Source organism: Malaclemys terrapin, chromosome 18, assembly GCF_027887155.1.
Source record: "Malaclemys terrapin pileata isolate rMalTer1 chromosome 18, rMalTer1.hap1, whole genome shotgun sequence".
NCBI classification, from domain to species: Eukaryota; Metazoa; Chordata; order Testudines; family Emydidae; genus Malaclemys; species Malaclemys terrapin.
In genome coordinates, this window is record NC_071522.1 from 19,544,767 (window position 1) to 19,566,757 (window position 21,991).

The window sequence follows — 21,991 nt, forward strand, 5'->3', positions numbered from 1 at the left end:
TTTCTTCTCACCTTGCCTTAGTCTGAAGTCACTAACATTTTTGGAACCAAAAATCATTATTTAGTATTTGCCTCAAAATACTGAAACTTTCCTGTTCAAAAAAGTTGGAATTTTTTTGCAAAAAATTCCTGCAGTGAAAGATTTAAACTAACCCTGGTTCATGAACGGTTTTAACAAATCGGCATTTTTTGGCAAACAATTCTCTGACCAGCTCTAGTGGCCCTCCAGTGGGAGTCTGGGGTGGAAGCATAAAGGGGAATCGCCGAGCAAGGCTATGTCTTTGGAATTCAGGTCGGGATTTTGACATTCTTCCCCGTAACTGAGGGTGTATATACGTTTTGGTAGGACCTAGAGCCCTCAACTCTCACACTGAATGGCATTCCCTGCCTGCAGGCGTTTACAGTCTAAATAAGCAAGACTCACAAAGGGAGAAACTGACACAGAGCGAGGGGATGTGACTTACCCAAGGCTACGCAGCAGGGTAGTGGTAGCGTCAGGAACGGACCTCGCATCTCTTAACACCTAGTCCAGTTCTTGCTACGCTAAACCCCGCTGTCTCCCTTGGTCCAACATGGGTCAGGCTCCTCGCTCATATACATCAGTCTGTGCCATGGTGCTATGTGGATATAAGGGATGTCACTAGGTTGTAACTAACCCTTGCACGGCCATGTCCTGAAACAATTCTGTTCTGGACGGGTAGCTTATCCCCTGGCTCGCCGCCATGGCATTCAGGATAAAACCCTTTCCCTTAAACTGGGGAGCAGGCAGTCACCCCCTGAAGTCAATGGGACTAGGTGGCTGAATAAGTGCTCCCCAGGGCCAGTGTGGGGTTCACAGCCCGGGCCTGAGAAGAGGCCTGCGACCAGTACGTACTCGACACTCTGCAACCTCTTGCGTTGGGTAAGGAATGGCTACTCACCAGGGCAGTAGGAAGGGAGCCAGGCGCTGGGTTCTCTGATGCATGCAGCCCCCCCAAGCTGGAGGATGAAATGAATTCCCCGAAAAAGGCAGCACCAGTACTGGAAGACGAGCTCCCCGGCTCAGCCTGCCACGCTGGGGGACGCAGCGCCTGGGGCCCAGGTCCTGGCATGGGCCATTCTCATGGTGAGCAGATGCTACCACTGCCAGTAGTGTGACTTGAGGGCATGTAACTGTGACTCCTGTGAGCTCCGCTGCACCGAGCGTAGCGTTAGGACGGGCAAAGACTCCTCCGCCGTGCTGGAACGTGCTGCTATTCTACGGGGGGCGACTTGCCACGGAGCTGGCACGCTCGTCCCGCCGGGAGCAGGTCAGAATGCACAGGGTTCTGCAAAGCACCTATGTGGGATTGGCTGCACAGCTGGGGTGCTCACGGACCTTCCAACCGCACCCACAACCAGACGCGCCCTCCATAACTTTTCAGCGGGGCCTGCATGGCAGCCGGGTGCTCTCTTGTCGGCCACGGTCCCAGAGATTTGCTGATGGCATCAGCACCCTGCAGCTGGCTGCTTCGCCGGCCATCAGCAGAGGAGAACTTTGTTCAGTGGAGGCTCATGGGGCGTTGTGTAGCGCCGGGAGGTGGGGGATGCCCCAGGCCGCCTCCCACGGGCCGATCCAGGCCCAAGCAACTGGAGATGGCCCAGCTCAGCCAGGGATTCGACGTGGAAGCAGCGACTCCTCCGCCATGCCAGTGTCCAGGAAGAGCTGGTACGTTTCTCTGGATTGCATCAATCCCGCAGATCTGGTGTCCCCTGCCACCCCCTCCCCCACCTCATCGTACCTGCTTAACCCCCCCTCCAAAATGTATACAGTTGTGCTCAGAAAAATAAATTAAATTAAATAAAGCGTAAGGACCTTTTGACAGGCTTGAGCAATATAAATAGAAACAATCCACCCCCGCCCCTCCTTGTGTCCAGGAGCTTTTTGTTCAGGAAAGGCCCCTCTCCTCTTTCTTCCCCCCACCCTCCCTTCAGGAGGGTCAGGTCCAAGGTGTCTGTTAAATATTTTGTTCCCTTGCTCTATGTCCCCCTCCCCTCCCCTGGCATTTGTTTGTAGAAATGAGAAGCCGCCCCCCCCCCCCCCCCCCCCAAATTCATGACGTTTTGGAGTCTGCCCCGCCCCTGGTGCTGGGCAACTGCAGGGTTGTATTTGCCCAGTCACTGGTGCCTGCTGGGGGTAACATCAGCCTGGTCCCCTCCTCCACTCTCCTGCATGCGCCTTCAGCCAGGACAACACCGGGGGCTGGGCGCTGTCTGCGTCCCACTCGGCAGCCTCGAGGGCCGGCTGTTAGCAGTTGCCCCTGGCCGCACTCCCCTCCTGGGCTGGAGGGTCTCACCCGGCGGCTCCTTCTCCCTCCTCAAGGAGAAGGTGAGGATGTGCTGGAAGGACCCGGCCGCCTGGGGTGGGAGGGGTGGGCACGGAGGCTGGTGCCGGGTGGGGCCTGGGCGCCCTAGAGCCAACGGGGTCAGGGGGCGAGAGGGGGGCATGCCTGGTGCTGGCTCAGAACCCAGCGCTCTCCGAGCTGCTGCGGCTGTTGTAGCTGGGGCTCGGGCTCGGGCTGCGAGAGCGGCTGTGGGGGCTGCGAGTCCGGCTCCGGCTGGTACTGTAGCTGTCGTAGCTCCGGCTGTAGCTCCGGCTGTAGGAGTAGCTGCTCAGGGAGCTGGAAGAGGAAGGGCTGGGTCTGTAGTAGGGGATCGGGCGCTTGCGGGCACTGCAAAGAAAAGGGAAACTGAGTCAGGGCCAGGCAAGACAGCGAGTTGGATTTGGTTCTGGGCTTTGGCTTGAGCACAGAGGGGGAAGCTGGGGAGGGAGGGGGGCGGCTCTAGTTTAGGGCCAGCTGAGCCCCATGTTAACTTCACAAACAAGTTTAGATTCAGAGCTGGAGCCAAATGGCTGAGCTCAATAGGCGGGACCCAGGGCCAGAACTCTGCCCCACTCAGCAGTTTCATGGCATGTCTCCAAAGCGGCAGGCCTGGCGGGCAGTCGGTGCTGCTGCTAGGGGGGCCGTGGCTCACACCCGTGCATTGCAGAGGCATGAGCGGCCTGCTGTGTTAATCTCCTCTGAGGCATCGCCTCCCCAAACCCCCCGGCTGCCCCCACCGTGCCCAAGCTGTGCCCCTGGGGTGTTAGTCCTGGATTAGGCAGCTATGACAGAGCAGGAAAAAGGTTAATTGTAGCGTGTGGTTTTTTTTTCCCCGACACCAAAGAGTTAAAGCGGCTGAAAAACAGAAGTTAGGAATTAGTGGGAGGGCCGGGGCAGGGGGCTTGGGAGCCAGGGAGGGCTGAGCTGCTGCCCTGGGGGGGGAGGAAGCGCAGAACAAACCTGCCCTTGGTTCTCCCCAGCCCAAAGGGGAGGGGCAGCCGGTAAAGTCTCTCCCTGCTGTGGGGAGAGGGCCAGGGCCAGGGCCAGCACCCCCGAGGCATTGTGAGAGGGGAAGAAACGAAGGGGCAGCTAAGAACTGAGGGAAAGGAGAGCGGGCTTCCTGGAGGATTGGATCTCTTCACCCCACAGCTCCCTGGTACCTTTTATGGGCCCCCAAGCCTTCCACCATGGAATCTGTGACCTGCAAACCTTCCCCATGGAGCCTAAGCCCCTCAAATCTTCCCTCCTGGGCCCTGTGGCCTCCAAACCCTCCCCCTTGACCGCCAGACACTGCTAGGAGGCTCTCTCATGGACTTCCATGTCCTTCCCCATCGGCCTCCAGGTGCCTGCCCCAATGGCCCTCCACCCCACCCCCTTCCTCATCACCCTGCCCCATGAGCCTTAAGCCCTTCCTCAGCTGGCCTCCCGCCAGCACAGTCCCCATTCAGCCTGCCTCACGCGCGGCCCCTCTTCCTCCGCTCGGCCCCATTCACAAACGCCTCGCCCCACCCTAGACTCAGAGGGCAGCTCCAGCGGGGGGGGCGCCTCAGGGTGTTGGCCCCCAGCTGCAAGGCTCTCTGCAGCCGGCAAAGGCAGGGAGCCAGGATGCTGGCCCTGAAAGCCCACTCGGTCAGAAGTCACAGTCCATCCCCCCCATTCGCAGGCTCAGGCCAGTGGGGCTGGGGCTACCAGCAGGCAGTGAACGGGTGAGGAAGGAGTGAATGTCACCAACCCGCCCCCGCCCCCCGGCACACCGCCCGCCCCGGTGAGTGGTGTTAGTGGGAGCGAGAGCGCGAGACAGACGGCACAGACACAGCGTCGCGCTGAAGGCCTCATACTGTGAATTCAGGGAGACACGGGGAGGGGGGTCCTGGGCACCGTGGTAACCAGGCCCGCGGCGACGCTCTCCGCGAGGAACCTTGAGACGGGCTGGAAAAGGAGAGGTTGGCATCAATAATGGAGGGGGAGGAACAGGTCAGACAAACACCCGGGGCACAGATGCAAACGCGGACGCTCCAGGCGCCTGCTGAATCGTCCCGTAGGCTGCGGGGAGCTTGGTGCTCCTTTGCAAGCAAAAGTCCCTGAGGCATCATCCTGTGTGTCTATGGCTGCCCCATTCCTGCAGTATCTGGGCACCTCGCCAGCTTTGCAGCACTGCTGTGAGGCAGAGCCAGGCTTTCAGTCCCCATTTTTACAGAAGGGAAACTGAGGCACAGATAGGCGACGTGACTTGCCCTGGGTCCCACAGCAAACCTGGGGCAGAGCAGGGAACTGAGCGCAGGGCTCCCACATCCTAGGCTCATGCGCTAACCCTTGGACCTATTTGGGCCAAATGCCCCATTTCTGCCTCTATCCACCGCCAAGCCTAGCCAACCCCAAACAATCAGGACTCAGGTTCCCACCCAAAATCATGAGATTGGCTTTAAAAGAAAAAAAATCGCACGCTTGTGACTACAGTAAATGGCAGGGGCTGTTTAGTTGCTGGCTGGGTTTTATGCCTTCAGGGGGTCACGGTTTCAGGCTTTTTCCCACCAGCGCAAGGGCTAGGCACTCCCTTTTCTTAAAAAAAATGAAAGCTGAGATTCGCTGTAATCACAGGACTCCAGCAGCTGGGGCTTTAAGAGACCCACCCAGCACTGCGAGACTGGTGGTAAAATCATATGGCTGGGAAAGGCTGCACCAGGGCTGGAATCCACTAACACCATGGGGCCCCCACCCAGGTCCCTTGTGTGGCAATCCTATCCAGTCCGTATCTTACCTTGTGGGAGGCAGGGAAGGGACACAGCAGGGCATGTGTCTAGGGTGATTTGGAGGACCAGGACTGAGCACCACAATAGGACTGTGGGCCCAATTCTGCATTGCCCTGTGACAACGCCCATGGCCTCCCTGGGGGATGCAGGAAGTGCAAGCCACCAGCAAGCTTACCTTGTTACTATAAACCCTATAAACTCGCGTCTAGGTGACTCGTGGGGGTGCTGGGGTGGAACGGCACAACAAGCCCCCCAGAGCCTCCCTCTGACTCTGGAAATGCAGGGCCTGGTGAGGCTGGAAGCTGCGCTGCAGAGGTTTGAAACTAGCCTAGGTCTTACATCGGGGACTCTCTGCCCGTCCCATCCAATGGGCGTCACTACAGCCGAGAGAAGGCGCCAGATGGCTGGGTCCCCGCCTTGCCCTCTGGAGCTGGTGCCATGGTACCATTGCGCTCTCATTCATGGAAAGGGAAGCTGCCAGTGGCCTCACCCCACCCATACACCCTCCAGTGGCTGATGCCATTACAGCCCAGAGCGCCAGTGCAGACGGGATCACAGGACAGTGGAGCATCCCAAAATCCCAGGGGACTGAAAATACAGCACTTTTTTATGGGGCGCTACATCCATTCTTGTCAATAGGGTCTCACAGCCAAGCCCTGTAGGTTTCACACACTGAGAAATCAACCCATCTGGCAAACTTCCAGTACCTCCCCTTCATGGAGGAAAAAAACCCATTAGATCTGAAAGGCACCTTCAAGAGACGATGGCTTAATTACACTTGGGGATGGGGGACGGGCAGAACCCCAGGTGAGCTCTGTACAGTACCGTAGCAATAAGCCATGGCCGTAACACGGATTATACACACGCTCATCACAGGCGCAGGAAAGCAAGTTACTGCTCCGTTCCGAATGGGGTCACCTCACAACACAGCTTCCCTTTTGCACTAACTCTTTGACTTGCTTCATCAACCTGACCCTGCAAACCCACACCTGCGTAACTTCAAGCATGGGTGCGTAGCTCTTTGCCCGGCTGGGGCCTGGGTACCCGTGATGGCATGTGGTGCTCTAAAGATATGGGGTCAAACTTCCTGCTGGTGCAAACGGGTGAACATGCCTTCGACTTCAGTGGTGTTTTGCCCATTTACATCAGCAGGGAAACTGGCCCATAATAAGGCAGGACTGCACTACTCTAACATAGCAAAGCCAAGTGAGTTACAGGGGTCAAGAACACCAGCATTTCACACCATCGTGTGTTTCGTTGGCTTCATATACAGAAAAGCTATAGGAGAAATCCACCGACAGCTTTAGCTCAGGGGTTCTCAAACTTTTGTACTGGTGACCCCTTTCACACTGAGTGCGACCCCCCTAATAAATTAAAAACACTTGTTTATATATTTAACACCATTATAAATGCTGGAGGCAAAGCGGGGTTTGGGGAGGAGGCTGACAGCTCGCAACCCCCCCCAGGTAATAATCTCGTGACCCCCTGAGGGGTCCCGACCCCCAGTTTGAGAACCCCTGTTCTATCTCATTGCACTGGTACTAATTTTCCTCTCCTCTCCCCCTCTTAAGCCTTGAGTCTAATTGTCATGGGCAAGTTAGTGCTTCAATTCTCCCCACATGGCCTACGGCTGGTTTGCCATAAATCCAGCTGTCCAAGTATTAAGGCCCAGTATCTCTAGCTCTGAACAAGGGTCTAGACTTTCAAACTGGGTCGGGTCTCAGATCAAATATTGGAATTTAGGACTGGGCTCCGTTGAATTTCAAAGAGGGGGAGATTCTGCATTTACAGCTCAAGAGAGAAACAGATCTGGGGCAGGATCTTTGCTTTACAATATAAATAAAACGTTGTTAAAAGAAAATCTGTATTTATTTACTTCTTTTGAAGGAGCTTAGAAGCTTGTAATGTTGGTATCTATCTATCTATCTATGCCCATACACACTCATATATCTACCTAGCATGAGGCCCATGGTTTGCCACAGAGGCCTTGTCTAGACTAGGATTTGGACAGTGCTAGCTAACACATGTTAACAGCCTAGTGTAGACAAGGCAGTGAACCTTTAACACCTGGGAAATTGATTGAATTAACTCTCTTCTTTGCTGACCAGCTGCAGCTACCTGGGCTCTGTCTTTGCAGAGGAGCAAAAGGCGTTTTGGGGCAGACACTGGGGGGTTGAGGCTATCAGTGAATGAGTAAAACCCCTGAGCTGAGCCAGACCTGGACTCCCCGGGCTGAGCCCCTGTACCGTGAGAGCTACCTTGTAATTCTTCTGGGCTCCATGAAGCTGGGAGAGTCACGCCTCCTCTTCCTGATAGGGGAATAGCTTCTGGAGCGACGCCTGGCCCGGGCAGGATCCGTGTCACTGTGCCGTGTTCGGGGCTCGTTGTCTTTCTCTCTGGATCCAAACCACACATGTTAGCTGGGTCTGAATGCACCGTGGTGTGTGCGCGTCTGCTACAGGCCTATATGTATGCCCTGTGTGAGCTGTGGCTGTGAGAGTCCATATTTACTTGTGTATACACGCTGACCCCATAGGTGGGTCATGTGTGGGAATGGAACCCAGGACCTGTGGAGTTAAAAACCCAAACCTCTGTTGGTTGAGCTAAAGGAACAGTGCCGGTAGTTTGGAGGCAGTAGCAGACTCATAAACCCTTTGCCTTGTCTAGCTACTAGGGCGAGACGAAGAACCACCCCATGTTAGCATAGGTTACAGCTGTGACCGCACATGGCTTCCATGGGTAATACAGAAGTTGGCGCTGGAACAGGTCTATTCGGTCCCATCTCGTCCACCTCACAGGGGCCAGTGCAGGACTCTGACTGCTTTAACTGTCCCACGAGATGGGGCTTCCATGGCTTGTCCACCTGTGTGTATCTACACCCAGCCATGTGGGCAGGCTGGCTGCAATGGGGCTAGCCCTGGGGACCACGCCGAAGCCTCAGCTAGTGCAGAATGGGGCAGCGTCTCTATGGAGCTGGTCACCCCCAAGCTGCCCTGGTTGCCCTCAGATTTTCACCACCCCCTTCCTGATCCATTAAGCCCTGTGTGGTTTGGGTGCGGAGCCTCTTAGAGATGCTGGTCTCGCTCCCTGGCCTCCTTACCCCAGCCACTGAGCTCAGCCGGGAGACTGGAGCTAATTACCCCTTGACAAGCATGTATAGAGAAGGGAAAAGATGTTCCCAGTGAAGGATGTGGTTTCCTTCACCTTGGTCTGACAGAGATTGTTGCCCTTCTGGGACATTTATTTACTCGGGCCTCTCCTGATTGGATGGGTTGGTGTGTAAGGCACTCAGGCCTCTCCTGATTGGATGGGTTGGTGTGTAAGGCACTCAGGCCTCTCCTGATTGGATGGGTTGGTGTGTCAGGCCCATGTCTCCATGGCTACATCTGTCCCCATGTGTGTGCTGGTGTCCTTGTGCGTGTGTGAACACTGTCTGTGTGCATTTCTGTGCCCAAGCGTCTGCTGGTGTCCTGACTTGTGCCTTTGCCAGTTGTCTCTGTGCCCATGCACCGCCCCACCCCCCGTGATCCTGTCTGGGGGGACGTGTGCCGCTGGGGCCTCACCTGCTTGCGTTTTTTTTCTGCGATGGAGACTGGCTCCGGCTCCGTGCGGCTCTTTTCTCCCGGGATCGCGACCGGGATTTGGATGAGGAGTCGATGGAGCTCCAGGAGCTGCTTCGGGACAGGCTCTTCCTTCTCTCGGAGTTGTGCCTGGAGTGCTTGACCGGTGACTGGGAGCAGCTGTTTGGCCTGCCCCGGTGGTGTCTGTCCTTCACCCTGCAAGACCATTGGATCAGACAGCCAGTCACTATCTCAGCCCCACTCCCTGTCACCCGCTGGCCTCCACCATGTTTCCAAGGAGACAGGAACACCCCACCCCACTTCCAGTTGAATCCCTTGAGAACAATGCGGTATGGGGCATCCAGGAGCAGCAACAGTTAGGGCCCGATTTTCAGAAGTGCTGGGCACCCATAATGACGTCAATGGGCCCTTTGGGTGTTCTGAAATTCAGGCCATGAACATTCAGTGACCTCACACAACTGTGTCAATTAGGGTGCCCATCAATGACTAATGTAGGGCTAATCATAATTCTTCTGCTGCCAAAGCACTCCGTATACCGTACATAATTAACCTACGGCACTCACTGCCACAAGATAATACTTAGGCCAAGTTTAGCAGGATGCCAAAAAGTCTGAGACAGTCATATGACTAATAGGGACCTCAACGGTTCCACTAGATGCGACAAATATTTGTGAAACAGATACAAATCCTCATGCTTCAGGACATAAGCCTACCACTTACTTTCAGGGGTCAGGAAGAAACTTCCCCAAGGAGCAGATTATTCCATTATTGTCCATTAAGGGGTTTCTAGCAGCTTCTTCTGAAGCATCTGGCACCAGCCACTGTGAGGACACAGGACTGTATGGACCAATGGTCTGACCAATGTACCTGTCTTCCTAGTATTGGGAAACGGAGGCTACAGTGGTTTTGGGTTGCCGTGTATCGTGTCTGATCCTGATTCTCAGGGGATTGCCATGCGCTCCACAAGAAGACCAGAAGAGAAGCAACTGGAAGCAGCTTTTCTCCTCTGGGCACATTTCCCTGCAAACCTGGACTGTGCACACCTGAAATTTGCACCTCTAGGTCTGGCCCTGCTCTGATTCCATTTCCAATCTATAGACAGGGCAGATAAGGGAGGGCCAGTGGGGGTCCCGCTCCGTTGGCCAGTGAATCCCGTGCCATGAAAGCCCGCTATCCAGCGTACATTTCCCCTTCCTTAATGCTCCCACCCAGCTGGAACGATCCGTGGTGTGAATACCCTTTGGAGCCGGGTAGCCTGCGCTCACATCTCCCCTTTAGCAGCTCCTCCGCCTAGCGGGTGGATCCCCGCAAGCCAGTCCCTCCAGCGCCACGATCATTTTCGGCACTCTTCTCTGTGCTGCTTCCAGCCAGTCAGTCAAACTTTGCCCCCTCGATCGCACCACCGCCATCAGCAGGGGCCCTGTTAGCTCCAAGGCCTCTGCTTAATGGGTCTATCTACCCACTCCATGGCATCTCCGCCTCTCGCACGCTTTAATGTCTTTACCCGGCTCCTGCGTGGCTGGGCAGGGCTATGAGCCCCGTTGGGCAGGCAGGAAACTGTGGCCCGGAGAGGTAACGAGACACCCAGGGGAATGCAGGGAGTTTATGACGGGGCAGGGACTTGAACCCAGCTTTCCGGGGTGAAACGCCAGGCGACCTCACTGATGGAGGATCAAGCCCTGCAGGCAGCAACCGGGCTCTGAGCTCTCCAGGGCCCCTCCCTTCATGGCCCCGACTCTTACTTTTTCAAGTGCGCCCCGTGGTTCTTCTCCGCCCCCCGCGCCGCCGGGTAGGGGTGTGAGCAGGCCGACCCCTCCGAATCGCTGCTGTAGTCGGTGTGGCTGAGCGAGTGGGGAGACTCCTTCTGGGCGGAGGCCTTGCCCTTGCTCCTCCCCTTGTGTTTGTGCAGCGATGCGGACCGGGAGCGGCGGCGGTGGAGGTACTTGTCCCCTCCGGAGCATCGGCCTCCTTTCTCCGGCGACACCGACCGGGGGCTTCTGGGGCCACGTCTGCCACCCTTGGAGCGGGGGGAGGGCGGCTCGGTCTTGACGTGCCCCCTGGGAGAAGGGGACGTGGAATCCAGCCTCTGATGGGAAGAAAGAAAACAGGGGTGGGGAGGAAAGAAGAGAAGACAGAAGGGGAGAGAGGTCTTTAAAGGGGAACCCCAAGCCAGAAGTGCAATTCACAACGTCAACGCACATTGCATAAGGCAGGCTACACAGAACTCTACTCTGAACCTGCCCTCCTGCTCAGCCTTTCGACCTCAACAATGCAGCTCATGCAAATCTCCGCATGCAAAACACAAAAGAAATCCATAAATCAAAACCTGGGAGAAGGGAGGGGGACTTCAAATGAAAAACCACCTGAAACGGAGTTTAAAAACCCCCAAAATCAACTGTGTGTAAACACCAAACAAACTAAAACAATAAAATAAGAGAGAGGTTGGAGGGGGGAAATAAATTGGACACAATGAGGAAAAACCAAACCAAACCGCGATGTGGAAGGAAGTGGGCCTGAGGGGCAGGGATGGAGTGGAGGGTCTTATATATGGTGTTTGGGTTGAAACAAACCAAAGTGTGAGGAAGACAGCACAGAAAGATGGCGAGGGGTGGGGGCCAGGAGGTAATGGGGGGGAGGGAGGGGCGGGAAAAACAAAGTATAAAAAACAAAAAGAAGGAAGAGAAACATTAAAGAAAAAAAACAAAAGAAAAGAAAACTCCACAAATGTCATCATTACTGAAATAAACGAATGGTTCTGAACTCTTCCTGGGAAACTGGTTTTATCTGTGACTGCAGAGCCCTGCTGAGTTCCCATCAGCGCTCTACATGGACTCCTGCTTTCTGATTCCTTTTTTTTTTTTCCTTTTCGTTAAATTCAGATTTTTTTTTTTAAGTCCCTCTTGGTTAACATCCACTTACCAAAAAAGTGGCATTTCCTCCTTTAGTAGGTAAGGTATGAAGAGAAGGGAAAAGCGGGGCAATATAAGTGCATCATTAGATTCACAAAAATGCAAGAGAGAACGAGAGAGAGAGAGAGAGAGAAAGAGAGAAAGAAGAGAAATAAAACGAAACAACTCACTTCTCCTAGGCCTCGGAAACATCAACCATGTGAGAAACCAACTCTAGCTGGATTTGTATTTGCATCAGCCCTGCTTTGTTTGGTAAGCAAGTTCAGTGTAGGAGCACCTTTTTTGGTTGGCTGGACGGCTTTTACTTAAAAAATCGAGTTCAAAGCCTTTAGTGTCTGCATATTTCAGCCAGCGCCCTGCTACGTAGGCATTCAATAGCGTAGTGTCGGCCTGCCAGATCAGCAAAGGCCTCTAAGGAGTTCTCAAGGACTCTTTAGAGTAGTGCAATGAAATCCCATGGTGTGGATGGGAGCGGGGCAGTAGGGAAGTGGTACCAGCAAGGTTTTTTTTTTCCAATGGTAATATTCCAGAATCTAACCAATGGCCCACGTGGCACAAGAGAGGCCTATGAGAAAGCAGCACAATTGTACATTGACTCTTAACTAGGATATGGTATGAGCCTGCGTGTTGGCTTGAATCCCATCTGGCATGGAATTATTGTGGCTTGATATGAAATAGACACACACGGATTTGCACATGAAGAACTAACTTCCGGGGCCTCGCAGTACATCAACAAAGCGAAAGGGGGGAAATGGGACACTTGCTCCCCGGATTTTAAATCAGTGGACGTAGGAGAAAATGCCGCTGACGCTGCCTGGAACCGCGGGTGTAGCAGTCTTCTCATTCCGTTCCGACTGGGTGAAGACACCCCCTGGCGACAGAGCTGCGCTGCCCAGTGGGGGCTGACAGCTCAGACAGTGCGATCAGCCTAGTGCACCCCGCTAAATAAAGTGAATCAACAAACGGTGTCTGTTGTCGTGCTGCCTCCCGGCCCAAGGGGTTCGCTTGCCTATAGGGCTCAAGTGACAGTGTATAAACATTACCCCTTTGGGGGAGCTCAGCATTATTGGCCCCGTTCCACAGATGGGGAAACTGAGGCACAGAGCGGTTATGCTCACTCCCCTAGACCACACTTGAGTGGCTGGCTCTTGGGCTTCTATTTTACCCTGTGCCCATCTGTACAACCCATAGAAGCGTCTGATATGCTGACAATGGAAACCTAGCAATGGTTCCTTTTAATTATTGTCAGTGCAAACCACCCCGGGAAACAGACAGATATATACTATTTTAAGTCACACAAATGGTCGTATGTTTCACTGGCATGTATCTTGACCCCACCCAAATACAAGTTAGAGAACCGAGGGCTGATACTGCTTCAAGGGGAACAGGAGCAAACCGTGGGCCATTAAAGTCAACGGAAAGGCGCCCACTGACTTCAGCGGGTTTCGGATCAGGCTGTATGAGGCTGAGTATCTCCTGAATCCCTGCAAGCCGTTATAGCCAGGTTCCTATGAGCGGCCAGAGGCCATTGAAAAGAGTTTGAGCTAATAAACTGGGGCACAAAAAGGGGTCCTCAGTCTACCCTTAACTCTGCCCCATTCTCATGCTTTTCACCTTTACTGGATTTTCACCTCCCTGGTGCAATAGTGCGCTCTACCGAGTCACACCTGCTAACACAATTGTTTTAGTCACACATCTTACTTTCATGCTCACCAGTGCCGCTTGCCACGCGTCCTTACAGTTCAGGCTGCTGTTTATCCTTAGCTTCGCTGGGGGCGGGGGGAGAGGGCCGACGAGAGTAACGGATCCATTCCCCCCGGCTGCATTCAGACCTGCACTTACCCAAGCTGCCTGGGTGCCTTAATTCTGATCTGGAGCACCGCCTGGGACCCCACACAGCTCTGCCCAGGCACCTCACAGCGGACCTGGATTAGCCCCCCCGCTGTTCCAGCCCTGGGACTCCACATCGGTCTACCCACGGCCACAGGATCATGCACTATGGCAATCCTAGGTCTGGGCTCAGCAGAGATTGCCAGCTGCGGCGAACAGATTTGGTGCAGTTGCTGGCTAGGGATTAACCCGAGAGTGAAAAGTTCATTGCCAGGTGGGGCAGGACCCGGCCCTAGCTCCCCGATGGGGAAGACTGCAGCATCCCCCAATCAATGCTAAAGGTGCTTTTCAGCCACTTCAAAGGGGAACTGGGTTCCTGAGCGGTACCTGGTAGGCTGACGTCCTCTCTTTACCCACAGATCAGACAAAGCAAGGGAATCGGCCGCACAAGTGTCTCCCACCCCACCGTGGTGTCTCCGCACTGCTAGGAAGACATTGTGTCCTACAGGGGAGGGTCTGTCTGTGCTGGACTGGCCAGCGCAGGGGGCTCAGTGACGGGAGTTTACTGACCTGGAGTCCAGTGCAGGTGGCACTGACCTGAGACCATTGGAATTCACAGCGGGAAAATGCTCTCTGCCAGTTGGAAACCTGGGGGCCTCAATCTAACTTTAGGCTCCTAAATCCAAGTGGCCTCCTACTCAGAGCTGCTCCCAGTCCCTGGAGGCGATGCCCAGTCAAGGAGCTTGGTGTGTGCACAGCACCTTGGAAAACCGGCCACTTTCTTCTAGCTGCCCAGATTCAGGAAATGGTTCCTATGACTTGCCAAGTGGGTCAAGGTACCCAACCAAGGGGCTTGGTGCTCAACTCCCATTGGATTCCAATGAGATTTGGGCGACCGCCTAACGCCCTGGGGCTCCTCTGAAAGACCCAGCCTGGATGCTACATTCACAGTTAGGCACGTAAGTGGCCTGATTTTGAAGACTGCTGAGCAGCGGCCAGTGCGTTCAGTGGGTACGGGACTGGTCCCATACGTGATGACGCGGACTCAGTGTGAACGGAGTCCAATGGCTTGTAATGGGGAACTCAGTTTTGCCTCTGAACCCTCCCTCTCCTGGTCTCTCTTGCAGTATCAGGGGCAAAGACCCGAGCTTTGAGTTCTGCGTCCAGACAGGGCCCCGGGGCCTTTTCTCTCAGCGTCCTTTGCTGCCTTCTGGCCCACCTCAGCTGACATAAGGGATGGGTTACATTGGCTTGGCTGGCTTTCCCTGGGAATGCACTGAACACTGCCGGGGAAGGACCACAGTGCAGTCAGACGTGTCAAACCCAGAACAACTGCAAACCGGGCCCAATCACCCAGCGACACGCCCTTGACTCACCACATGAGCATTTCCACTCTCGTCTCCTGGCCCAAGGACACCAGCTCCCCTCCCGGCTCAGCTTCTCCTGCCCAGGGGCTTTGTAACATCCCCACCCCCATGATTTATCCTCCCTCGCCCGCCGCGCCTCAGTCTCACAGCCCAGGGAGGCTTGTTCCTGCATTCCCACCTCGTGTCTACATCTGAGGATCTCCCGTGTGCCCCACATCATGGGATCCCCGACCCTATCTCATGTCCTGGGGGGTCCCTGTCCGAGGAGTTTCCCTGGCATCTCAGCACCTTCAGACAAGACAACAATAACAACAGTCACAGCAAATCAAAGCTGCGAGCAACGGTCCTGAACTAAGCAACTGACAAGGGCACACAAGTGGCTAAGGGGCTAGCGTTGAGCCCTGTAACAATCCCCTCGGCTGCACTGGGGAAGCCCACGGCCATTCTCACTGCTGCATTGCTCAGTCGTGTCAGCGAACCTGCCGCACACAGATGGAAAAGGCACGCCATTCTTACAGGCCTGAGCCCCATTTCACACGTGTTCAGCCTGGAACTAAGGCCTACATTTTTGACAGTGACAGTAATTAACCGATGGAACAATTTTCCAAGAGCCCTGGTGGATTCTCCATCACGGACACTTTTAAAATCCAGATGGGATGGTTTTCTAACAGCTCAGCTCTAGGAATTATTTGGAGGCAGGTCTCTGTCCTGTGCTAGGTGTTAAATCCAGGCTAGGTGATCACAATGGTCCCTTCTGGCCCTAGCAGCTATGTATCTACACCCCTTCACAACCACCACCAGCTCCCTGCTGACGGACGAGGCGCTTAGCTACCGGTGAACACAGCGCATCCTACGTGGAAATCTCTGCTCTATCATTTAGTTCAGACCAGGAGGCCGGTTTTTACGGTTAGGCTCCTGAGTTAGGTCACCAGCTTCCACATCTGGGCGGCCAAATTGGCACGTAGGCTCGGATTTCCAAAGGTGTTTAGGAGTCGCTCTGCTCCGCAGCGCTGTGCCTAAGTGATTTGGGAGCCCGAGGCCCCGATTTTTAAAGGGATTTGGGTGCCTAATTCCCTCCTAAGCCAGCTAGGCTAGCTGGCGCACTGCCTAAACGTCTGTCAAAAGCTAGAGCCTTTGAGGAGCTGGGCCGTAGCTCTGTGCGATAGATTTAGCTCTGATCCGAGGACCCGAAGGCTCCATCCTCTCCCCATTCAAGTCAACGACAAAGCTCCTGTTGATTTCAGGATCAGACCTCAACCGCCCAGCGGGGTGACTTGATTAAGATGCCCGTGTACCATAACAGGCCTGTGCCTCGGTGGGTTGGAATCGGGGCAATTTCTGCCCGTGCGGCCTGGCTTTCAGGGACTCACGTGGGTAGGGTTTAGATGGGCCATAGGCAGCAGCAGGGGAAAGTGCTAGAACATACGGCAGCCGCATTGCTCGAGGTTTCCAGCTGAATTTTGTCTGGGACATCATTGCTCGATGCCAGGGGTATGCTGGCGGCGTCCCCAGCGCTTGGGATGAGGGATGTGACCCAGGCAGGACTAAAAAGCTGCATTGTTAAAGTTCCTCGCAAGCAAACGGGGAATTAGCGGGGATGGGAAGCGGAATCTGGGGAAAGCTCGTGAGCGTTAGTGAGGCTCTGGGGAAGATACGCAGGTTGGCACTGAAAGTCACCCCCTAGCTTTAAAATGTACCTGGATGTGGCCAGGCTCCTTTAATAAGTTGCCATGGGGACTAACTCCCCCAGGTTGGGCAGACAGGATCCGCTGATTCACGCTACGGAGTACATACATCGAAATGACATCCAGTGGCATCAGTGCCCAGGAAGTGGGTGGGAAGACACAGCCCGCTTCATTTCCCTTCCTAGCACCCTCTCCCATGGTTCTGCAGTGGTGAGACTGCGCGGCTCTGGCCAGTTACACTCTTGTAACGCTGAAAACGACCGTGCGCTAATTTCGGTTCTTTTAACCCTTTATCGACACAGGGAGCGAGAGAAACTGCAGATCTGTTTGCTGAGCTAACGCTGCCCTCCAGACTTACCCCTCTCTGTCTAGATCTGTTTCTTCACTATCTCTACTAGCACCAGGAGTGACCCATCCGAAAATACTTTGTCAGGAATAAAAGCAAAATTGACCAACATTGTCACGTTCAACCAGAGAAGCTCAAGGACAACAGTGAGCGGGCTCCATTTGTGAGGATGACAATGCCTCCTGCATCAACGCAGCACAAGGCCTGTGCATGTATTATGTCCCCTTAAGCACTAATTTTAAGGCCCGGTGCTGGTCCTGTGAATTTCACCCTTGCGTTAAGTTAGCGCAGGCAAGCTTTTCAAAAAGGAGCCCCTCACACGGGGCTCCTGAAGCCACACTTAGGTACCTGGCTCATTCCCATAGCAGTGACCGGGAGTTCTGGGAGGCTGGTCACTTCTGACAGGCAGCCAGGTGTCGCAGTACCCGTTTGGGAACCTAGGTGTGTGTCTCTTCCCCACCCCCGCATTTGCATGATCAGGCCCATAATTTACAACACTTTCTCTGCTCTCAATTCAGCAAAGCACCTACGCACCTGTATTAAAGTCAGTGGGACATAATCAGGTGCTTAAAGTTACGTATGTGTTTAAGGTTTTTCCATATAGGGACGATTTGCTGAATCAAGACCAAGTCCAACCAAAATTGCTTCTTAGCCTGAACCAGACACCACAAATAGAACAAGAGGCTGATTAGAAGACGGTAAAAAGAACATCTCTATATTGTCTCCCCCTGAATGACCTAATGGACTAAACTTCCTAAACTTCCAATAACCCAAGAAATAAGCAGGTTGGAACAATCATTAGAATCGCTGGTCCTTTTTTGTTTTGTTTTGTCTCTATTTGTCATTAAGTTTGCTTGTCTTGTTACCCAGCCCCTAAAAAAATCACAGAGGAAATCAAATTGACTAGACAGAATTATACCATTTATGGAAACAAACACAAAGTTGGAGGGCTAAAACACACAGAAATGCATTCTAACAACGGAACAAGAAAAGGGGCGGGGAGGAAAGGAAAGAAAAAAAGAAAAAACATTACATGGACAGAAGAAAAAAAAAGTGAAAGAAGAGCATGGCTTTGTAGCTAACTGGGAAAAATAATACAAGTTAAAAAATTATACAGAGCCACCAAAAAGAGACAAAATGAAAAGAGAAAAAGAGAGAGAGAGAGAGAGAGAGAAAATAACATTAAATCAAGCTACGGTGCTTTTCAACAGGCTCATCTGCAGAAGTGAACGTGCAGAGGCGGACAAAATACCTACCTTCTGCTTTGTCAGTGACAGGAATGCAATAATAAAAAAGAAAACAATAAACTCCACATTTGGAGTGCAGAATGGGAAAAAGACAATGACTCTTTAGTAATGTGATTTAGACCCCTTTGTGATCAAGTTAGCTTTGCTCTGAACTGGTTTGGCTTGTTGGCATTGGGCTGGTTTTTACTGATCTTGTTCAGCGGGCGAACGAGGCAGCCGTATTGGGGGTTCGTTTGGTGGGTTAGCCAGCCCTCTAAGTAGCAGCGCTTCTGTTCTGTTTTAAAGTCTCTAGGTACCATCACAAAGTCCCAAAGAGCATGCAAGGAAAGCAACGGATGAAGGCAGAACATGTCAAGGTTTACTGGGTTATTTGGACACTGGGGTAGGCTAGGAGTGGCCCACAGAAAAAAAAGAGAGAGATACCAGAGAGTGAGTATGGGAGAGAGAGAGAGAGAGAAAAAGAGAGGGAAGGGAAGGGAAGGGAAGGCAACAGGAGTGAAAGGATGGGATGAAAATGTGAATGGTCCATTTAAAAGGGAAGTCAACTCCACCTGAACAGTGACAATATTGTTTGTTTGCCCCCGACAGGCCAATACTCCTCCCAGGCTCATTTTAGGGGTGGGGTTTGGTGAACACCGTTCAGGAAATGCACTCAGTCAATACAACCTCCCTATTTCCAAGCTCCCTGACAGTTGTCTGGGGGTTGAAGGACGAGCAATGCTGCCTGGTGGATGATGTAGTAGCAGCCTATGTCAAGCCCCACCCCACCGAAGCACGCCGTGTGGCCAACTCTTATGATGTTCTCTCTTACGTTCTTGGGGGAGGGGGTTTAAAGTTTCCGGTCCCGGAGTCGTGAATCCATGAGACACTCAGCTGTCAGGTTTTAGCCCCCCGTGACTGTGGGGCAAAGCTTGAAACCAACTTAAAGTCATTTCCAGCATACACAGGGTTTGCAGTTTGGTTCGATGGCTCTCAGCACCCCCACTGTACAAATTGTTCCAGCATCAGGGCAAGGACTGTCTTTTTGTTCTGAGTTTGTACAGCCCCTAGCACAATCCATGACTGGGGTTCCAAGGTGCTACCACAATACAAATAAATAAATACATAACCAGACTACTAATAAATCTCGTTACTGACTTTTGTGCCTTGAGAGCAGAACGAAAAGGACATATAGGGGTTTTTTTTGGGAGCGGGTTAGATTTTGAATTTGGAAATAAGCCCAGCGACTTTTCTTATCTGCACAGTTATCTTCCCTTTTAAATTCTCGGTTAAAAATATAGAGATGGAAATACAACGTTCAACGGTTGTCAATATTAAGCTAACGCAGCTGCCGGGTTTTTTTTCCCTTCTCCACATTAACACGCAGCAAAGCAAAAAAATTCTAAGACGACACAACGACGACAGGAAAAGAAATAGAGAAATATAGAGTTTGCATTTCTGTACGTCACGAAGGGAAAATAAATCAATGATTTTTTAAAAAGGAAACTAAACAAGGAAAAAGCACGTTCAGTCGCCCTCCTGCCCCCCCCTCCGCCCCCCCAGCCCTGCTTCTGCTGAGCAAGAAATGGAATTGTATATTACCGTTTTCAAACAGGAGGCTAAAGAAAAACACAGATGGGATTAAAAAGAAAACAAACCAAAAAAATAAAGAGAGAGAGAGAGAGAGAGAGAGAAAGAGAGAGAATTGCCGGAGAAAAGCACCGCCAGCACTTGTTAACAAAAGGAACTCGTGTTTATTCAGCCGTGACTCTGATATGATGGGGCAGCAACGAAGGGACACAGAGCTGGTGGGCTCTTTTTTGGTAATCTCCGCATCGTTATCCAAATGACACGCTCAGCGGCTTGCTAAATCCACACGGGACCTTTGATCCGGGTGTGGGGGGGGGGGGGGGATTTCAGGGAAGGGTTCACAAAGACTAAGGACAATCGCTAAATCACCATGGGTTTGTGAAGGGGGGTGGGGGTGCTTGTGGGATGGGAAGTAGAATCATAATAAGAATGAACCATATTAAAAAAAAACCCACAATAGAGAGGAAATTGAAGAGCCGCTACAGGGATTGGACTGAAATCCCTGGGCTGGGCAATATAATTGGTGGGAATTAGCCTCAAAGGCAGTGGGGATTGGGGGGAGGGAAGGAAAGGAAGGGGAATATGAAAATGTAAAATTTGATTGCCGAAATATACTAGAGCCATAGGATTGCATTCCCCCCCGCCGCCCCCGTGCAAGAAGATCTCCAAAACCCCTCTCATCACATCCTGATTGTTACAGAACCAACCCCACTCTGGCCCAAAGCCTAACCAAGTCCAGGCAGAGACACCCGCTGACTTCGACAGACTTCTGATCAGGCAGCATCCTGATACAGGAGGCAAAACAGGAGGTGCACCTCTGGGGCAAAGCTTGAAAGCACAGTTCAGAGTTCAAAGGCAGAACACTTCTCCCTGGCTCAGGGCGGCTCCCTGAGCGCTCGCCTTGGGAGGAACCCTCTTGGCCAGAAATCCCTGGGGAAACCTGTCCTAAAGCAAAGTTCTCCGTTACTAGAGAGGAGTGGGAATGGGGATTTCTGTCCCGGGGGAATGCCGACACTTCAGCAGTTGTTTTTGTCCTAAATTGGGATAAAAAGCTGAAAAATATTGACATTTTTCCTAGACTGAAACGTTCTGAAAAGTGCCAATTTGGAAATGGCAAATGCTTCTGTTTCTGATGGGAATGAAACATTCCGCTGTTCCCAAATTGAGAGGTTTCCTTTCCGTTGGTCGAAATGACCCAGAACGTTTTGTTGTGAGTCGGTTCAACATTAAACGGCATTTCCCTAGTGTGCCGCCTTGCCCCAAGGGAACTGGAGTTTGGCTGTGACATGCCCGTTCTCCTCTATGGGCCGGGTTCAATGGCCAGACTACATTTCCCATGATGCAGCACACCATTCAATAAGAAGAGAAACTATGCTACATCATGGAAGACGCAGTCTAGCCAGGGTGCCTGACCCACAGGAGAGAATGGGCTCGTTAGATACCCTGAACTACAAGTCCCATGAGGCAATGCTGTGGTTTAATGCTGAACGGACTTAAAATGAAACATTTTGGATCCGTTCAACAAAGCAGAATCTTTGGGTGAACTAACCCAAAATGAAATAGTTTGTTTCCATTTTCCTGATGGAAAAATGGAAATTTTCTTTCAGAAAGTTTTGATTTTGCGCCAACTACATTTTCCGTCAAAAATCGTTCAAATGGAAAATTTCCAATCAGCTCCCTTCATTACAACCTTCTGCTGAGGGTGGAGGGGCATTTTTTGTAAGGGGGCGGGGGGTGTTCCTCTCTGATAGGCAATACTGCCAACTAAAATACTCAAAACCCAAAAGTCAGATCCACCTAAAATCATGAGATTGGCTTAAAAAGTCATGAGTTAAAAAAAAATGTGGTGCTCTTTCTGAAGGAAGGCAGTGTTTCCTAGTGCATAGGGCACGGGACTGGGAGTCCAGTTCAACTCCTGACTCTGCTGCTCGGGGACCATGGCCAAGTCACTTCCCTTACCCGTGCCTCAGTTTCCCCATCTGTAAAATGGGGATAATGACCCTGACCACCCTTGTGAAGTGCTTTGAAATCTAAAGATGAGAAGTGCTATACAAGAGCTAGGGATTTTTTTATTATTTTTAATTGTCTCTTATCTGAGTCTTTAGATTTCACATTTTCAAGCATTTTTCCACAACCAGAAGGGCTAGAAACTTATCAAGAAAAAAAACCAAAGGTGATTCTCTCACAATCACATGACTCCAGGAGGTGGGGTTTTAAGAAAAACTCCAAATAGCACAAGACCTGCAATAAAATTGTGAGAGCTGGCAATTCAGGACAGGCGCATAGAGGGCAGAGCTGGTGGAAGAGCAAAATCCCTTTTCGTGGGCAAAGACTTTTGCAAATAAAAGTGCTGGGCTCTACGTCAG

At 52.4% G+C, this 21,991-nt stretch overlaps 1 protein-coding gene across 1 annotated transcript in view; it reads right to left on the bottom strand.

Annotated features, from left to right (window-relative positions):
• Window positions 1–2,478: 2,478 nt before the first annotated feature.
• SRRM3 (serine/arginine repetitive matrix 3) overlaps window positions 2,479–21,991 on the bottom strand; it is an 84,326-nt gene continuing 64,813 nt past the window's right edge. Inside the window, exons 11-14 of the mRNA XM_054008681.1 lie at window positions 10,415–10,758; window positions 8,655–8,867; window positions 7,350–7,487; window positions 2,479–2,689 (exon numbers count right to left, since the gene is read on the bottom strand). Of these exons, the coding sequence (XP_053864656.1) occupies window positions 2,479–2,689; window positions 7,350–7,487; window positions 8,655–8,867; window positions 10,415–10,758 (906 nt within the window). The remainder of the gene's footprint in view (window positions 2,690–7,349; window positions 7,488–8,654; window positions 8,868–10,414; window positions 10,759–21,991) is intronic.